This window comes from Adiantum capillus-veneris, chromosome 20 (genome assembly GCF_014529385.1).
Source record: "Adiantum capillus-veneris isolate H3 chromosome 20, ASM1452938v2, whole genome shotgun sequence".
NCBI classification, from domain to species: Eukaryota; Viridiplantae; Streptophyta; class Polypodiopsida; order Polypodiales; family Pteridaceae; genus Adiantum; species Adiantum capillus-veneris.
In genome coordinates this window covers 41481396-41501931 of record NC_140950.1, presented here as the reverse complement: position 1 = coordinate 41501931, position 20536 = coordinate 41481396, and the positions used below count along the sequence as shown (strand labels likewise).

Below are 20536 nucleotides of genomic sequence, written 5' to 3'. Positions count from 1 at the left end.
AGTAAGTGTTACTATCTTGCTAGCTTTGAAAACTCAGATAATAGGTTTGCTAACTCAGGTAGAGTCTCTGCAGCCTGATCATTTTCAACTCCCACTGCACACTCACACAGAGGTGTTTCTCCTTGATCCACAAATGTCTGTAATTATTAGACAAAAGAATAGTCCATCTGGGACCTTTGAGAGCTGGTTCCGCCACTGTGCTATGCTGGAAGTTACTGTGATCATCTTCCCATATGAGAACAACCATCACTGGAGTCTCATATGCCTTGATGTTGACCAACCAGCAGTGTGGGTGTTCAATTCAATAAAAGGAACCCACCCTGAAATTAGGCTGTAAGTGTTTTGTGTCAGAAAGTGTTTATTATAGATATCCATGTAAATTTGAAGCCTCATGCTAACATCTTGACATTGCCTAATGCAGTTGTATAAAGAGGTTGTTGCTTGCCTATGGCAAGCTATGTGGAAGGTATGAACTATACAAGGCCACAATCAAAGAAGTACCTGTCCCAAATCAAACCGATGGGAATTCTTGCGGCTGGAGATGTCTTCTCCATGCAGAATATGTCCTGCAAAGCTACTTTGCATTAAAACCTTTCATGACTAAGGTACCCATTTTGCAATGCATTCAGTTAGTTTTGGTTTAGTCTATAAAAGAATTCTCATCATGTGGTCTTTCAATTTTGCAGAGTGCTTTAAAAAACTACACATATGATTATTTGCAAAGATACCGGGTAAGTTTAATACAACACCTGCTTACTATGTCTAGCCCTAGAGAGCTTGAAGATAGCGGCTTGGATGAGCGCACTATTGATCTTACAAAACATGACGTGCCACCACGACAAACCCCTACATCCGATACAGTGGAATCGCATCGGGCCGAGGGTGTCATATCAGCAGAAGATCAAAGAGTCGAGGATGAGGAAAGGACAAATGAGCATATGGAAGCAGCTAAGGTTCAACCGGAGGAGACAATAAAAGAGGCAAGTCAGCCTGTGGAACAGCCAAAAGAGCCTATGGCTGAAACCGAAGATGAGGAAAGCAGGCCTATAGATGAGCAAAAGGATATGGATGAGGAAAGCAGGCCTCGGGACGAGCAAAATGATATGGATCAGGAAAGGATGTATGAGGCAAGCCGATCAACCTTGAATCAGGCAGAAAGGGCCATGGGGGAGACCCCTGATGAAGATTTGAATGATGACTATGAAGATAAAGCGGAGGAGAGCAACAATGACATGAACACTACAGAGACCCAGTATGGACCCTTGCTACCTGTAGATACGGTTGTTCCGGTAATGTCTATTCAAGTATGGCAAAATATGTTCAGCTTCTAACTACTTATATGTACTTGTCAACTTTTACAGAGGTTGATTATCTTGGACGTCAATGGATTGCTGCTGATGCGGGTGCCTCTTGGTGATAGAGGACCCTTTGATGATTTGCAAACGTTTCGGATGGGAACTTGTCGAGTCGTGGTTCGTCCAGGAACCAAGGAGTTTATTGAGTTTCTTCTTCCGCGCTTCAGAGTTGGCATATGGTCTTCAATGCAAAGGCAAAACTTATCGCCACTAGTTGCAATAGTTTGCAGTGTATGCCAAGCTCACACGTCAGATTTTGCCTTTTTGTATGATCAAAGAAAATGCGTTACTGTTGAGGGCCACTACCACCCTAAAAAACCAGGATTACCTCTTTTGTACAAACCGTTTAGCCAAATCGGTGTACCCTTTGATGCAACTAATACACTACTAATTGATGATACTCCCGAAAAGGGAGAACTAAATCCGCCGGGAACAACTATCTCACCACCTTCTTTCGAGGGGCATTCCTTCGATTTTTACCTTGAAGACATTCTGATTCCATACTTACAGAAATTGTATCTCAGTCCATTGTTCACGGACGAGTTTGTACTTTCTAATGAATTAAGATGATTCTTCTATCTGTCTTTGTCTTGTCTAACATATATATATATATATATATATATATATATATATATATATATATATATATATATATATAATATATAGACAGACAGAGAGAGAGAGAGAGAGAGAGAGAGAGAGAGAGATTTGACGTGGTAAACAAATGTATTTCAAGCACACTTTTTCACAGGGCACAATTGAAAAATGAGATCAATAAACTTCATGTCTTGAAAGTCATTTGTATACACTTGGGTTTACAAGAATATCTGTTACATTGACACTACTTCAACCCGACCATCCAACTCTTTGCACAAAATATCTTTTTCTCTTCGCCGCATCACCTTACGGCCAGCTAAGAAAAAGGAAAAATCTGATAGTTCCTTGTCCATTGACTCTTCAACGATGTCATTTCGCAAATGCTGAAGACTGCATAGCTCCCTTATTGTAACCACCAATAGTAGGCCATTCTCTTTATCAATCACTTCCACATCCACAGTAGGATTATCTTCCAAACCTGCAGAAACTTGGTCCATAGGAATGTACTTACCGTTTAGCATTTGTGATCTCATATACCAAAATGAGAGTAATAGTGATTGGCTTGCAATCATGTACTTGACAACTAGAGTATCAAGCGCGACCTCGCACCGTAAACCAATCTCTTCCTTTGCATACCATCCTTTGTCAAGAAGTTTGTCACAGGATGACTGCTGAAATGACTTGCACATGAACATAGTTTTTGTAACTCTGATGTTGTAGCTATGAAACAGCTCTATGAAGAGTGCAACAGGACAAAAGTTTGCAATTCGAACCAGTTTGGTAGGAACAGAGCTACGCAGAGACCTTTGTATATCCTTGTAGAGCTTACTTCGCATTGCCTCCACCATTGTTTCCTCGGGAACTGGCCAGTCCACAGTGTTCCAATCGGTCGGTAGAGGTAGTTTCACCAACATGCCATTCTTATTGCCTGAGCTGAGTTGGTAAAAGTGGTCATAAAAAAAGATTCCCTCATCAGCCAATCTTTTGCTGCTCCTCTCTGAATACTGTAGAGAACCAATATGGGCATGTACAACATAGAAGAGGCCTATTATGCACTCCACAGGCTCCCATTGCTCATAAGAAGAGGGATAAACATCTGCAATATATATAAGAAGAGTTAAACTAAGAGTATCAATAAGTACAAATGACAAATCTAATGTAATTGAGTTGTGAAGAGTAGAGACATTACTCATAACAAGCGGGAGAAACATTGCAAAATATATAAGAAAAGTTATAATGAGAGTATCAGTAAGTTCACATGTCAAGAGTACTTACAATTGCAACGTGGTTGATGTATATTTGATACATTTCCACCGTTTGCTATCACCTCTGGATGGGTAAACACATGCTGAACAAGAACTTCCTTTACAGATCTTTTGCCGATCTCAACTTTGAAATCCAACACCCTGGCCTTCCATGCTGAGCGGTAAACGTTGATACCACTAAACCTCTTGGGTCTTCTTGGTTGCATGAGGACCCATGAACCTTTGTTTATCCTTTGTCCAACCCATTGGTTGTCTGCACTTATTGAAGCTGGTATTGTAATTGAGGATATGCTACTACTTGGCCTTCTAGGCAAAGTGCCGTTGTTGTTTGTTGGTGTGAGAGACAGTAAACACCTTGAGGCTCTTGGGCGAGAAGACGTGGATGCCATAACTCTCAGAGAAAAGATTTAGTGGAGGGAGATTCACTTTGAAAGCATTCTAATGGAGGAAAAGTGTTTTAAAATTCCAATATCTTGTGCGGGCTTAATGGTCACCCTCCAGTACGTTAATGACCATGAGAGAATATCAGAAGTGGGACCACACGCAAGCACCTAAAAGCTCGGTAAAAGTAAGGAAATTACTATGCTACAATCCTAGTTTCGTGAAAGTTTTATGCTATTTTCCTATTTTTTGAGTTTTTCCAGGTACTTTTCTACGTAACGTAGCCTTCATGCTCATTGGACGCGCTCTATTTTTCTCTCTCTTCATATGGCCCTCCAAATGACCTCCAAAATTTCCTAATGAGTCTTTACCCCGTGCTTGTTTATGTTTATGGATAGTACTTTTAAGTTTATCCTAGAGGAACCGCCCGGTTGTATGGGCAACTGGTTTTGGCGTATGGGTGCCAGGACTTTGGGTGAAGACATTTTTTCCACGCCGGTTATATAAATAAGGAATGGGTGCCATTTTTCACCCTTGTATAGGTGGTCTTAAGACAAGTTAGTACTGGTCAGTGATACTTTAAATTGACGATACCTTGTCTTAAGTTTAAAGATGTCTGTTTTCTGAAAGAATGTCTTCAATGTTGTTTTCAAAGGTTGTGTTAAGGAAATGCAGTTTGAAAAGTTAAAAAGGAATCGTTATTTTAATTGTGGAAGAATGTGGTAGTAATTAAACAACAATAGAATCATGTGTGAGTGCGGGGTGGTAAGTGGGGATTGACTAAGGTTGTCAATCATGGACGGGTGGACCTGATTAGTCAGGTAACTATCCATTCCCGTGCACTAAAACGTTTAGAAACTTCTTCACTTGGATGAGGAATCCACCAGCGGCTGTGCCCTCACATATGTTAGAGGGAAAAAAGAGTTGGCTAAGGAAACCTTAATCTAAAGGATGAAGATTTAGGGCCAAATTTTCTTTTTTAAGGGTCCCGTTTCCACTGCGAGATAGGACTAGGTCTCTTCTAGGGCTATAAACCTAAACCATTGCTAATGGTAAGGGTGAATTCTCTAGAATTTTTCTTGTTTAAAGACTTTAACTTTAGTAGGCCTAGAGACCTGTCAATGGTACCATCCCGCTTTGGTGTCGGCGGGTTTGGAGACCTTACACTTTGTAACATGTATGTGGCACGTGTGAAATAGTCCTACAAATAAACTTATAGGACACAAATTAGCAATCTTTATCAATTTAGTGAGCACTGAATTTTCTAGGGACCTGTGCACATCACTAAACAACTTACTTTTGAGAGCTTCACACATTGTGGTGTCTGGGACTGGCCAGTCAATACAACTCCAATTGGTAGGGAGAGGGAGTTTAACCACAATACCTTTTTTTTTTTTTGGTTGAGGTGGTAGAAATACTCGTAGAAGAAAATTCCCTCATTTGCAAGACTCTTGCTAGTTCCTTCATCATACTGTAAAACACCAATGTCAACCTGGATTACAGAGATGAGACCTATAATACACTCCACTGGCTCTCATTCTTCCTATGATGAATGACAGACATCTGCAATTGCAACAACAAAAATGTAATAGACCACCTAGTCTAACTACTGAAACGAATGTAGAACTTATGAGAGCTTGATCTACCTCTGTTAATATTGTTCTGCCTCTTCAAAAATAAAAAAGAAATTAAAAGAACAACAAAGTTTGAAAGAAAGAATAGAGAAGGAAGGCTATGAACACACTTACAGGTGCATCGAGGATGATAAGGCAATGAGACATCTCCACCATTAGCAATCACATCGGAGTGACTATAGACATGCTCTCCAAAACCTCCTTAACAATTTTCTTGCCCACAGCCACTTTGAAATCTAGCACTCGTGCTTTCCATGCTGAAAAAAATAGATTCTTGGTTGCATAAGAACCCAAGAGCCTTTGTATATTGTTTATTGTTTGCCATTGACTATCTATATTGTTTGAGTTTGAGATAGTGATAGAGCTTATGGTGCTACTTGGCCTCCTTGGGAGACTAATTGTAAGGTTGGTTGGGGAGAGAGCACAACAACCCCTAGAGCTATTAGGGTGGGAAGAAGAAGAAGAAAAAGCCATTGCTCTTTCTGAGATGTAGAAGAAAGCAAGAACTTGCTTTCAATGGAGAGAAATCCAGTTTTGAAATATGCTTGGTTAATGGAGCAAGTGATTTTGGTGGCGGGAGTATGATAAATTATCGTAGCTGTGTTTCAGTACCATAACTACATTCAAACCCTAGGCCCACATATAGATACCTTAAACACCATAAAAACAAGGTTTTACCTCATGTTTCTTCTCTTTCTTTTGCATTTTTTGATATATTTCTTCCTATTTCTATGTTACGTTGGCTTGTTGTTCATTGGATGCACCTCCTTTTCTCTCTCCTCAATAAGGCCCTCCAAATGACCTCCCAAATTCCCTAAAGACTTGCTACTAAGAGCAAGAAAGAGGGCATGGTTTGTTATTGTGCAGCATGTATACTCTACTACTACCAATCTGCATTTGCATCCAAGTAATTGCTCAAATGATTTCCCTTCCCATTGTAAGTTCCTATAAATGGCAGTAGCTTATATCATATATTGTATATGTTGAGATATTTGAATTCAATTTTGAAAATATCTTCCCCTCAGATTTGGTGAATGAACAACCCCTCTAGAGCCTTACAGATGTTATCATGGCATCCCATATATCCCAACCATGGCCTTGTGGAGAGATAAGTTTTCTTGTTTCACACTCATACTTGATACCCAAAGTAGATTTGAGATATGTTATTCTACACCTCATTTCACACTCATACTTGATACCCAAAGTAGATTTGAGATATGTTATGCTACACCTCATTAATGCACCCATGCTTGAAAAGAGTGGCCTTAGTTGGATGAATGGTCCTTGCTTGGATTGAGATGTAACAACTATGTAAAGTCATTAGTGACATCCAAACTAGTTTGACCTTTGGACTCTAGCTTAGTGGGTTTAAGTTGGTGGTGTCCCATGCATCTCTTTGTTCAAGTCTTCAAGGCTATCTTGCTTAGAGAGTCTCCCACTATATTTATAAGCGGGAATTGGATGACGGTGTTTTGCAAGACATATTTCGGGGTGAATTGAGGAATCTAGAAGGAATTTGAAATTTGAGACAAGTTTAAGCTTGTGGAAAGCAAGTCTTGTTACGTTTGTACTTACACACTAGTCAATTATCTTGTTGTGTACCCTTGAGCTTGTTGGAATTAGGGTTGCAAAGAAACGCACACAGCTTGGAGAAGACGAAGGAAGCTCAAAGCACACAACTGAGAGTGTATTACTTAGTGTACAATGAAAAGATAGATAGCCCTAGAGTGATGGGCGTAAATATAATGCATGGGGGGAATTAAAACCTTCTAAAGAGGGAAAAAATTCCCCGGTGGTCCTAGTGTGTTCCCACACATCACTACACCATGTATATGGTAACAAATCCCCCCTGGAGTGATGCGGTGAGCGAGAGTTGGCACATGAGTAAAGGGAAGTGCCATGCCCTGAGGACATGATCAGTCCACAAAGGGGAGTAAGCCCAAAGCTTTGCGGAAAGCCTCAAGCTTCAATGTCTTTGTGAAAAGATCTGCAAGGTTGTCCTGTGTTGGCACATAAGACAAGCTGACCTCTCCTGCTGAAAGCCTCTCCCTGACATAGTGGTAATGCACCTCAATGTGCTTTGTACGAGCATGAAAAATTGGGTTCCTTGCAACTGCCAATGCGCTCCGACTCTCAGTGTAGATAGTTTTGGCACTGTCCTGTCCAACACCCAAATCAGCCATAAGGCGTCTGAGCCATACACACTCAACCGTAGCTGTGAAGACTGCCCTGTACTCAGCCTCACAACTTGAAGTGGCCATAGTAGGTTTCTTCTTGCTCAACCATGATATACATGAAGTGCCAAGCATGAAACAAAAACCACTTGTGGACACTTGCATGTCAAAACAACCATTTCAAAGAGTCCAAAAAAGCATGTAATTTTGGCGGCAATGATCCCCGCTTGGGATAAAACAAGCCAAGATGTAAAGTGCCACTAAGGTAGCGGAAAATCCTCTTGACAGCCTGCCAATGCTTAGACCCTGGGCTATGCATAAATCTACTGATGTGTGAGACTGCAAACTGAATATCTGGCCTTGTGTTGCATACATAAATGAAGCAGCCAACAACAGTTTGGTAAAGAGTGACATCAATAGGATCACCAACATCATGTGGACTCAACTTCAAACCTCTTTCCATGGGAGTGGCAATAGGTTTGCAATCCTCAAGTCCAAACTTACATAGCAATGTCTCTATGTAACTTTTTTGACACAAGGAAATACCACCATCACACTGCTTAAACTGTATACCCAAGTAATCATGCAATAGACCCAAATCTTTCATCTTGAAAGTAGCATTCAAATCAGCCTTAAATTCAGCAATATGTCTCTCATTTGGTCCAGTGATCATCAAATCATCTACATAAAGAACCACAATGAGAAGTATTATCACCCTCATGCTTTACATACAATGTGCTTTCTGTTGGACTGTTATGAAGTGGCCTCATTTGACCAAATGAGTGTCAGCTTTCTCATACCAAGCACGAGGAGATTGCTTCAACCCATACAAAGACTTCTTACATCTGTACACTTTGTCCTCTTGTCCTTTTATGAAAAAACCGCGAGGCTGTGTTACATAAACTTCCTCAAATATATCACCATTCAAGAAAGCAGTAACAATGTCTGATTGATGTACATCCCAACCAAAATGAGCTGCCAATGCACATAGAAAACGCACAGTAGTCATACGACAAGTGGGAGCAAAAGTCTCTTCATAATCTATGCCTTTTTGTTGTCCATAACCCTTTGCAACAAGTCGAGCCTTATGGCGATCGATCTCACCATCCGGCTTGCCTTTCAACTTGTAAACCCGCTTCGTACCAATGGCCTTTTTGCCAGGAAATCACATAAAGTCCATGTGTCATTTTCTGTAAGTGCATCATATTTTGATTGCATGGCAGCCATCCAATTTTTTGAATTTTGTGCTTCATCAAGAGATAGAGGCTCCTCACCATCATGTAAGCTAGACACAGCCAAAGCATAACAATCTGAAGCATAAGATGCATGGCGAGAGCCTGAACGAGTACGCCTAGGCAAAGGTGCATCCAATTTACAATCACGCAATGTGTGCACCAGCCATTTTGGCATACCTCTAGCCTGCTCATTTTCAACCCTTTCCTCATCAAGTACATATGTACGTAATAGGTTGATCTATAACATTTTTGAAAACCCCCATGGGCTATACATTTGTCTCATTGGAATTTACATTTGAGCTTCCACCACTAAAAAGAGGCAATAAAGTGTCATAAATGTCCTGTAAGCTTACATTACTGTCTCTAGTACATGATAGCAAGGGCTAAACAGAATCTTCCACGAACAATATATCCCGTGAAATCAGAATACGCTTTACAACTTGTAACGTTTGCTTTCACCACTATAACCAACAAAAATACATTTGACAGCCTTATCATCCAATTTTTTGCGTTGTGTTTGTGGCACCAAAGCATATGCCAAACAACCAAAAACACACATGTGCTCAATAGAAGGCTTTCTATCATGCCATGCTTCATATGACTGCAAAGCTTTTGTAGGACACCTGTTAAGTACATAAGTGGCACACATGATGGCCTCAACCAAAAAAGAATGCGGCAAAGCTTGACTTTTGACCATACATCGTGCCATTTCTGTAGGTGACCTGTTTTTCCTCTCAGCAACACTATTTTGCTAAGGCGTATAAGGCACTATACATTGGTGTTTTATCCCACGACTAGCTAGAAATGCATTAAATTCATGAGACATATACTCCCCCCCTCGATTGGAACGGAGGGTGCCCATAGTACATTTCGAGACATTTTTAGCCATAGCCAGAAATTGTTTGAAGCACATAAAAACTTCGTACTTTGCTTTAAGCTGAAATACCCATGCATGCCTCGAGTAATCATCAATGAAAGTCATGAAGTATATGTAATTGCCCAAGGACGGAGTTTGCATGGGCCCACAAACATCACTATGCACAAGCTGCAACCTGCATGTGGCGCAAACTGAACCATTTTTTGGAAACTTAGAACGCGCATTTTACCCAAAATACAGCCTTCACAAACATGTTTGACAGGTGCTTCAAGAGGCGGAAAAGAAGGAACCATATCAGATTTCTGCAAACACAACAACTGGCAAAATTCAGATGACCAAAACGTGCATGCCAAAGTTTTACATATGAAATAGTCCTTGAATCTGCAACTACAATTGTAAAATTTTTTCCACACTTGTCATACAAAGTGAGCTTATACCGCCCACGACACAAAAGGCCAGATGCAACAATTTCATCAGCAAAACTAAGATCATGAACTGTACATCTGTCATCCACAAATTTGAGTACAAGTCCAAGTCTAGCAAGTGCGGATACAGACAAGAGATTCTTCTTGATCCCAGGTACATAAAGTGCATCAACAAGTGTGAAGGAACTGCCATTTGTAGCAGTAAGCACAATGTTTCCAACTCCCTAAACTGGATAAGAGGCTTTGTTGGCACACGCAAGTGACTGAATTCCCATGAGGGACAGACTCAAGAGAGGTGAACAATTCACGATGTGAGGTAATGTGCTTTGTAGCACCACTATCAAAATACCATACATGTGAATCTGCACCAACTGACATGCATGCATCATGGACAGCAGGATTGTAAGTGCACTCTGCACTAAAAGCCCATTCTGCATCAACATCAGCATCGTAGTCTCCTTTCACAGAAGACTCAACAATGGCTGCATTTGTAGTGGAACCAGCATCTGTAGTGGAACCACCCTCTTTCTTCGTAGCCTCTTTGGCCTTCAACTTAGGACACTGCATGATCAAGTGATCATTAGCTTTACAATAATGGCAACGCATCTTGTTTTTGCCCTTATCACCAGAATTTGCAGACGAATTGCTGCCAGCAGAAACATTAGGAACTGAATTTTTGCCACTCGTAGCAAAACCATAAGAAGTGGCTGCATTGTTGTTACCACCCTTTCTTTGAGAAGCAATAAAAGCCTGTTCAACTACGCACTACCTAGTCCTATTTTTTTTGCAAAGTGACTCTTGCAACAGCAATGTGCATAATGCATCAAACTTGACAACTTCAGGATTTCCTTAGGTCATAAGCCTCTCAAGTACTAGCAAAAGTTTGGTAAGAATCTGGTAAGGCATCAAGAACAGTCTGCACAAGGGAACTATCTGAAATGACTTCACCTGCAGAAATAAGTTGCTCATTGAAATCCTGGACACCAGCAAGGAAAGTGTCCATATCATCTTCCTCATGCATAATCTTCGATTCTAGCTCTTTACGCAGCAAAGCAATTTTAGTCTCATTATGACTTGCATAAAGACCAGCTAAAATATCCCAAGCCTGTTTTGCAGATTTTCATGAACGAATGTGAGGAACAATGCTGTGCTTCACAGACAACACAATCAATGCATGAGCCCTCGCATCCTTTACATCCCAACAAGATTGTTCTGCCGTAGGCAAAACAACTCTAATAGCAGCAATCCTTGCAGCAAGACCTGCCATCAATGCCATGCATAATATTCCAGACGCCCTTTGACACAAGAACATGTTGCATCATGTAAGTCCACCTAGGGTAATTGTGCACATCCAACCTGTCTTCAGCAGCAAACATCTTGAACACATCTGTGTTGTTGTCAGCCATGGTAAATGCTGCACCTGATGTGAAAACTGCCCAAAAGAGGAGAAATGAAGTAGGAACAACGCCTGCTATATAGCACAAGCCGTAGAAGACTGTAAGACACTTGTTATGCAAAAAACGGCTCTGATAAAAATTCTGCACAAAATGACAAAATAGCCTATACAGTACTGCCTGTAGTGGAAACGAAGGCCGAAATGAGCCCGAATCAGAAATCTGAGCAAATTGAGCTCTACCAGATCACCCAAAATTTTAGTCGACCGGTGAATGCTCGCCAAAGCTCACTGAAATCGGAGAAAATGAGAAGGCCTGTGCTGGAGCTGCTGGCGACTAAGCCCGGGAGGACGCAACCTGCTCTGATACCAATTGTTGGAATTAGTGTTGCAGAGAAACACACACTGCTTGGAGAAGACGAAGGAAGCTAAGTCACACAACTGAGAGTGTATTACTTAGTGTGCGATGAAAAGATAGATAGCCCTAGAGTGATGGACGTATATATAATGCACGGGGAAAAAAACCTCCTAAAGAGGGGAAAAATACCCCGGCGGTCCTAGTGTGTTCACACACATCACTACCACATGTATATGGTAACAAAGCTTGTCCTTCCTTGTTTTCTGTGTGTGCACATTCCTAGCATCTTTTACAGGTTTCACATACAAAGGAATCTCAGTTGCATTGTTTTAAACCATACATAGCCATTTAAACTTGCACAACATATTTTCGTACCCTTTTTAGCAAAACTTTAAGGCCACACTACATACACCTCCTCATGCAAAGCTCCATCTAAGAACAAAGTTTTTAAGTTTAACTTGTTTACATTTTGACCATTATGAGCTACCATCCAACACAAGATCTACAAACGATATCATAGGACAAAAGGGAGCAAGGGTCTCACTAAATAAAGCTTATGCCCTTTTCTAGAGCAAAACCCTTTCTAACTAGCCTTGTCTTATAGAAATCAGCAGTGTCATTTGGATTTTGCCTTAACTTAAAACCCCACAAACATTCAATGGACTTTCTCTCAATAAAAACATAACACAAAGACCATGTACTCTTCTTCATTGCATCCTGAAACTCAGCATTGCAATCGATCAATTTTTGAATTTTGTGTCCATCAAATGACAGAGGTTCATCATTATCAAACAGATTAGATGCAATCAAGCAATTGCAATTCTTGCACAATAGCCATGCTAAAATCCGAAACAAATACAATAGACAAAGCTAACTATCTTACTACACGCGAAATTTGTGGTAGCCATTTTGGATTACCTCTTGCTTAGACTACTCATTTTTTGTTCATGCTCACATATCTTCTCCAATATGGCTACATTAGTACTAGACTAATTTGTGAGGTCGTTTCCAACCTGCATAGGTTGCATGTTTACCTCATTAGGTTTTACGTTTGAACTTTCACCTATGAACTTTGGCAACAATACATTAAAGTTTGCTAAGAATCTTCCCACCAAATCAACATCTTGACTAATAAAGATATGCTTTCCTTGTGTGTGTTTGTAACCTTTTCTTACTCTGAGCAAAAGAAAATGTACTATCATAACATCTTCAAAACTTATGAAGAATACTCTTACATCAAATTTCTGCTGCCAAAACGATAGAATTTTAATGAGCAAAAACCTCCACAGGCCTATCTAGATCTGCAGAATAATATAGTGACTTGTAGTAAACACTCGTGAAGTCTGGAGAACTCGATGTTGGTGATGGTGCTGGGTGAGCTGATGTGCCCGCTTCAATACCAACCAGGGTTGGAAAAATGCACAAATTAAGAGGGAAGTTGTGTTGGTAAGTATGCAAGTATAAAATTAAGTGAGTAGAGCCAAAAACAAATCATGTAAAAAAGTGCATTTGTTATATGCTTTATGCATATTTGTGATAGCCATTACGATTGCCGAGGCCGCCACCGGGTTAGCCATTGCTTATACCTCTCTTCAGACAATTCAATTTGTTAAAAGGGCGATTGATAAGTAAGAAGAGAGAGTGATTTCATAAATCCAATCAAATTCTCTATTCAAGTAGAAAATCCTTGTTCATAAAATTGTTTTGCTACCTCATGAGAAAGCACTATGTTAAGAGATATGCCAGGAATTAAGGGACAAGTTAGATCTTAAATTTAGATGTACAGTTAAGACCTATATAAGTGTCCCTAAATTCCTTCAATATTTACATTAGTTGCATGGTTATATATTGCAGAGACAGATGTGTTGAACAATACAGGCACTGTCTGTCAAAAGAGGCATGGCATTTATGTTGCCACATACTATGGTGGTGACCTATTTGATCACAAGGAGTGGCCTGCCTTTAGCTGCTGCTTTCCATGGCGCTGCCGATGCCACTGCATATATTGAGCGCACATATTTATTGTCTCCTTCATGTCTCCCTGTTGCTTGATCAGCAATGGAAGCCGACTCTGCTGATATCCGAACACCAGAAGCAACTTTATTGTCGCCGTTGATCAGTGGATATGCAACATCTTCTTTTCTCTTTAATTCCTGCAAAATGTTCAGAAGAGTCTCTACTTATGACCTAGTTTAGGGGCACACACACGCACCCCTAATTATGTTGACCTTGGCATCTCACTAAGCTCCCATCACATGGTAAATCTTGCCCTAGCAAATCATAGATGCTTTATTGATGATGGCACCTTGCATGTGTGTGGGGTAATCATGGAAGAAACATTCAAGAAAGGTGCATGTGATGAAATACAAGTATGAGAGTGAGTAAACAACGCGCATTGTGAGAATGCCTTCCACGCATCTATTGACATGTTTTAGTACATCTTCCTTCACACTCTGGTGTCATGCTGAAGATTAAGGTTAATGCAAAGGTCTTCATGCATATTCACGTGCTGTACATCTTGCTTCTCACTACTGTTTTCATGTCATGCAGAATCTTCGCGCACAAATCTCTGTGTCTTTCTCCCTCAATTCTTGCAGATAATTGTAGCTGACGTATGGTCTCACATGCACAATAGAAAGAGGTTTCAAAGAAATACAGATGATGCATTAATAATGTAGACATGCTTGACCTGATCCACACGAAGGTTTAGACACTTTTCCTTTATGGGAAAGGGACCTCTTTCCCTGTTTTTTCCCGTAGTGTTCAACATCATGAGCTTCTAAGAGCTTGGCACCGCACACCAAGCTAAGTGCAGTGGGGGGCAAGGGGGTGCTGGTCCCCCCTACATACTGGGCCGGCAGGCCCCTGCTCCCAACCACACCTAGCTAGGTGCGTGGTGCCTTGCCTGCAGAAGCTCATGATGTTGTCGTAATTCACAATCCGGGAATGATGGTAGGAAAGCTCCTTGTGTGATCACCAAGTTGATTAAAGAGCCAGGACAATATACTAGACTCTACAGAAGTGTGTCCTAAGCATTGTTTAATCCATGCATATATATATACCATCGAAAGCACGGGACAAACCTGATCAGAAATCCACGAGACCCTGTCAATTGGTTCAACATTCGTACGGAGACGCGGTGCAGGCAACATCTCCACTTTCACACGCTCATTTCCGGAATTGCAGGGACCATGGCAGCCATTGTAAGAATCCTCATCAGCCCAATCACTCGGTGCACTGTAGTATTCTTCATCATCGGCCCAATCATAATCATCTGTGTCACTAAATGAAGAATACCCACCATACGCAGTCTCATTGTAATTACCAAGACACGCGCCTCCATACTTGTCTGCACCGAAAGTGTTTGCATGATCAGTATTGCGGCGTCGGGAGAAGGTCAGCTTGGCGATCATGCACTCGGCGAGAAGGGTGCTGGGGTCTGGAGGAGGAGGGGAGAAGAGGGCGCGCAAGCAGGGGACATCACAGAGAGAAGGAAATGGTACAAAGGATCTGTAAAACCAGAGGTCGTCAGCGAGATCGGGCAGGAGGGGAGGGTTGAGAGAAGCAAACGAGGAGGGCATGGAGGAGGAGCTGGTTGTGGTTGACGACGACGAGGAGGGGCGACCCTTTATATAGGGGAGGCATAAAATTTGTACCTACTCCCTACCTCACATGGGCTCACATATACACAAGGGGCCTCTAAAAAGAAATAGTAAAGTCGAATGCTCTATTTTTTATTGGGAAAATTACCAAAATACCCCTCTAATTTGTGTAGATTCTCAAAATATTTTGTCAAAAATTCCCAAGATGCCCTTCAAATTTTCCAAAATACCCCTGGTTGTGAGATTAAACATCTAGATTTTTTTATTTTTTTTTCAGCTCTTCATTAGAAGGTTGATTGTCAATCATTATTATATGCTAAAACTAGAATTTAAGCTCGCTGTGTAGGCTTTGGAGATGAATTGCTTCAATATTTTTAGACATAATTGCCTTTTTTTTTTTGGTTCAGTTAGTTCATGAGAAATGATGTGTTAAGCAGTAAAAAAATTGGATTTCAATTGTAAAAAAGAATGAACTTTGAAAAATCTAGAGCAATTCACCCCAAATGGACGCAAGGGTATTTTGGGAAATTTTTAAATTTGTAGGAGTATTTTGGGAATTTCCACAAATCATAGGGGTATTTTGGTAATTTTCCCTTTTTTTTTCCAAGAGTAAACTCGGGCACTCTAGTTTATGTCAAAAGGACATTTTGACTCCTACATTTCACAAGGCGTGCACCGGCTTGTTGCTTAAGGTATCAGCTTGATTCAGTGTTCGGGAAAAATCATTTTCCCAAACATACAAAAATCCCTCCAAGACAAATCTGAACCGGAAAATTTATAATACTAGCCAGTATTTTTGCAAAATTACACTAATTTTCATGTATATTAAGCGGAATTTTCTCCTCCTTACCCTCTTCTCAACCGGCTACTTTGATTTTACAACCGGCTCAAGGCTAAACTGAGGCACACTTTTCCCGAACACTGGCTTGATTGGTTAAGGCTTTAGGATGATGTGGACGACGTGGTGGGTTCAAGCGTCAAATGGAGGGGGTCCCTATACCCGATCACATGAAGGAAATGAGGGGCTTGATACGTAGCTTGCAAGTTCCCTACGCTTACCTCGTGAGCCAATCTCCACCCTTGATCTCAAGGTGGGAGATATGGTCCTTTGATCCCGTCCTTTGAGCCCATGTCAATTAAAGATGAGGCCTTCTTGCCCCCTCCCCCGGGCGTATGAGCAATCTACTGTGTTTTGATGATATCATCCTTAGGAGTCTCTAATCGTACCCACTTCACCTCTCCTCTTGAAATGAATGGGAGTCAAGTTAGTATTTTTGAAAACACGTGGATTTGGAAATTCGAGAGATTAAGTATATTGGGGCCAAAATTTGTAACTTCAAGTGGGGTCTCAACACAGAATAACACGATACACATATGGGTTGTTAATCCGCCCTCGTGACTAAATGGCATGGGGTCTTGAGTGAAGATCCGGCCATGGGATCAACGACAGACGATGGACGATGAGGATCTCGAGGCGAACGGACGACGAAAAAAAAACGACAGAGCGTCATCCCCAAGGATTCGAACTCAAACAAGCACTATCACTACAAGAGGTTATGTGCTCTTGTGACGCTCTTAGCGACGGAAATACACTGGGTTTTTATAACCCCCGGCGTCGCTAAAAGCGTCGCTACGAGAGCGTCGCTATATGCGTCGCTATATGCGTCGCTATAGGCGTCGCTATAGACGTCGCTATATAGCGACGCTCATAGCGACGCCTATAGCGACGCTTATAGCGACGCTCTCACAGAAGAGTATAGCGACGCATATAGCGACGCTACAGAGCCATAAATAGCGACGCATATAGCGACGCCTGAGAGAATATTTTTTTGGTGGCAGGGCATTGAATGCCTGCCACCCATCAACCATATTGTACTTGATTCACTTTTTAAAAAAAGAGCAAAGGTAAATAATAGACCCAAAATAGTCACCCACAAGACGCATTGTTTGCAAAATTGACAATTGTACACATCATAGACAAACTGAATTGATTGGCAAATGTAATAATGACAATTGTACAACATCATAGGCATAAAGAATTGATTGGCAAAAGGAATTGCGGTGACAAATGTAATAATATACATGGTTCAAAAAGACGTATAAAATCCGTCTCATGATACATAAGCTATGAGAAACCCTAAACTAATGCTATCTAGCTACGGCTAAACTGACGTCGTCTAATCAGACGTCTCATCGCGTCCAAGCGGCGTATCTGTCGGATTCTGCAAAAAAAGACAATAAGACAGTTTTCAGTAAGTATAAACATATAACGACATTTATAAAACAATACAAAAAATAAAAAAGAGTAAACCCTAATACTAACCATGCCGCTGCGAGAACTGAGAATGTCCATCAGGGCGTTTAAGCCCTTCCTGCCTGCGTACTCGCGCTCGTACGGTGTGGGATCACGTCCTGTCATCGACCACTGTCAAAACATACAAAGATTTCATTATGTTAGAACTAAAAAACTCATAAACCCTAAACTATCGAACATGCATAAAGAGCAATGTGAAAAGACTTACAAAATCGGCCTCAAATGATGCCCATCCACCGCTCCCCAAGTGGTGCGAGCTCCCTGCCTCTACTCGCGCTCTGGCTGCATCCTTTTGTTGCTTCCACTTGTCGGGATTCTCGCGCGCTGCTTTCTTCACATTCTTCCAATCTTCTTTGGCCAGCCAATCTGGCCTATTCCACCCATTCTTGATTGCTTTTTGCACTTCAGAACGCTTGTGTTTGCAGTATTCGCGCATTCGAATCTTCATCAGGTCTTCATTGAAGCGCTGATCCCGTGTTGGAACGGGAAACTCATCATGAAGTATGCTGATGACTCTGTTTTTTAAACTTCACTCCATTTGTTTAGTATATAGTGTCTAAACAGCTGAGAGCAAAGACCACGCATGCGCGAGATCACCTTCTTGCCGTCATCATCCATGATGATGCCGCCGCTGATGTCGACGGAGTAAGGCAAGCCCTCTGGCCGGTGACGCGTGAACCTGGGTGTCCCGGCAGGGGTCTCTAGCGGCGTGTCGATGGGGGTACGGACGTCAGGTGTCTCCACCGGCGTCTGGGCCCCGAAGCGAGGAGTGTCGAGTGGGGTGGCTCCTCGCGGAGTAGGTAGAGGTGTGTAGCTTCTAGGAACAGTCAGCCGTGCAAAACCTGGCGTAGACGGCGATGCTGTGGCTGGTGTGGGGGCGGGCAAAGAAGGGGAGGGTAAAGAGCCTCGTCGAACACGAGGCGGTGTGGAGGCATCGGTGGCGGAATCCCCACAACAACCGCCACCGCCACCACTAGAGCGCCGGTGTCTAGAAGAGTGTGACGCTCGTCTCGTCGACGCCGAAGCTTCGGAGCGCGCCGAATGCTCCGAAAGAGAGGGAGATGCGGATGGTGTAGGAACGCGCGATGATGCGCCAGAACGATGACGCTCCACGTACCACTGTCTCTGCTGCGGTGACAAAGAAGAAAGAAACTCCTCATCATCCATACCTGCATTAAACACACGAATATTTAAACTTAATATTGAATGAATAGAGTAGACAATGACGCAAAGACCATTAAATACAATGACGTAATGACGCATATAAATACAATGACGCAATGAATCGAGTGGTAGAAGAGGCAAGTCGAAAACTCAGAATTTTCAATCAAAAGATGTGAGCAAAATTGTTCAAATACAATATTTGTGGCTTTAAGAGATCTCTCTCTCATCCTCGCATAACTCAGCATAACTTCCTATATCTATATAGAGCTCTCCGTTTAAACACATATCCTCTGTTTCATTTTGTAGCTCCTCTGCATGCACCCCATATAGAGCAGTAGCATCTTGATGCTCGTCTGGCACCACCGCAGCGGCTTCTGATTGAGCATCTTCTCTGATCTCCTCCATTGATGTCGTTGTGATTGGCACATGGTAGCCTTCATACGTCCTTGCACTACGAGGGGCTAACTCTATGACGTACCACCAGTTTGATGTAGACTTTGTAGGATGAAATACTACCTGCCAGAGCCACATAACTTACATGAGAGCTTTCAAGCACATAACTTGTAAAAGGGGGATGTTAACTATTTATATACTTACTTGTTCACAATGCTCGGGTAGTACGAAAGTGTCTCTTAGGTCAGTCCATTTCTTAGTAGAATCCACCTCAAGAAAACCAGACTCTCCTCTACGCACAGTAGCGTTTCGACCCTCCATGATTATCTTGAACCATTGCACGTCGAACAAGTCGACAAAAAATCCTCTGTAATCGATCCTCAAAATCTCTTGCAGCGTGCCGAAGTAAGTGAGTTCCGCCACCACGGGATCTGCATCAGAGGAACGTCGTCGACTAGACTGTTCAAATTTTGCCATGATTCCACAATCTTGAGTAAAACGCTTTTTGTCGATTCGTTCCACCCTAAAATGTCGACCTTTACACCATGCTGCTGTGTATGACTTATACTACAACGAACAAAGATTATGAGTGGCCGTTCAAACGTTTATAAATAAAGTCACTTGCTAGTCGTACATTGCAAACTTACCTTGGTCGCGCAACCCCGAGAGTACTCCCACTCTTCTTCAGTCACTTCGTCACCGCATTGTTGTGCGCTTTTCAATTGGTTGTGCAACCATCTTAAGCTCATGAAGGTTGGTAGGCTCTCCAGAACCGCTGGATAGTGCATCGGTGGTCGTCTTCCCCGTCTCCACTCGATTCGTGCCCTTTGTCGCTCTTGCTTTGCATCCTCATATTGTGAAATCCACTTTTGCATCACTGGATTGTGAAGCATGCAAAATCGGTTGATTTTAGCCTCTAGATCTTCCGTCATCTTCTTCTCAACACCGAGATTGCACATGACAATCCCAGATATGCGCTCATCATCTATGGTTCGCCATAGCGTGTCCCGGGATTTATCAAATCCGTCTAACCACTCTCCAATGTACACTAGGGACTCTGATACCAACCAACCTTCTGCCATGCTACCCTCTGGACGTGCCTTTTGACGCACATATCCCTTAAGCGTTTTCATGAAACGCTCTAAGAAGAACATCCATCTGGAATGAACTGTGCCAGCTATTTCCACCTCATCAACTATGTGAATAAGAAGATGCACCTGAATGGTTAGCATTGTAGTAGGAAAATGTTTCTCAAACATGCACACAAGCTCCGCAGCATTTAGTTTGGTGAATGGTATGGAGTCTACGTCGATCTCCTTTTGTGAGATCCATTGCACCAGCTTTGCAAGTTTGTAGATTGTGTTACGGA

General features: G+C 41.9%; 2 protein-coding genes across 2 annotated transcripts in view; one reads left to right on the top strand and one right to left on the bottom strand.

Annotated features, from left to right (window-relative positions):
* LOC147432419 (uncharacterized) overlaps positions 1-13326 on the top strand; it is a 20012-nt gene extending 6686 nt beyond the window's left edge. Inside the window, exon 3 of the mRNA XM_086491923.1 lies at positions 13235-13326. Within this exon, the coding sequence (XP_086348049.1) occupies positions 13235-13326 (92 nt within the window). The remainder of the gene's footprint in view (positions 1-13234) is intronic.
* Positions 13327-13380: 54 nt separating this feature from the next.
* On the bottom strand, positions 13381-15277 carry LOC147432418 (uncharacterized). Its single transcript, XM_086491580.1, has 2 exons — positions 14778-15277; positions 13381-13847 (listed from the first exon to the last, which is right to left on the bottom strand). The coding sequence occupies exons 1-2, from the start codon at positions 15273-15275 to the stop codon at positions 13629-13631; spliced, it is 717 nt and encodes a 238-aa protein (XP_086347706.1). The 5' UTR covers positions 15276-15277; the 3' UTR covers positions 13381-13628.
* Positions 15278-20536: the final 5259 nt, after the last annotated feature.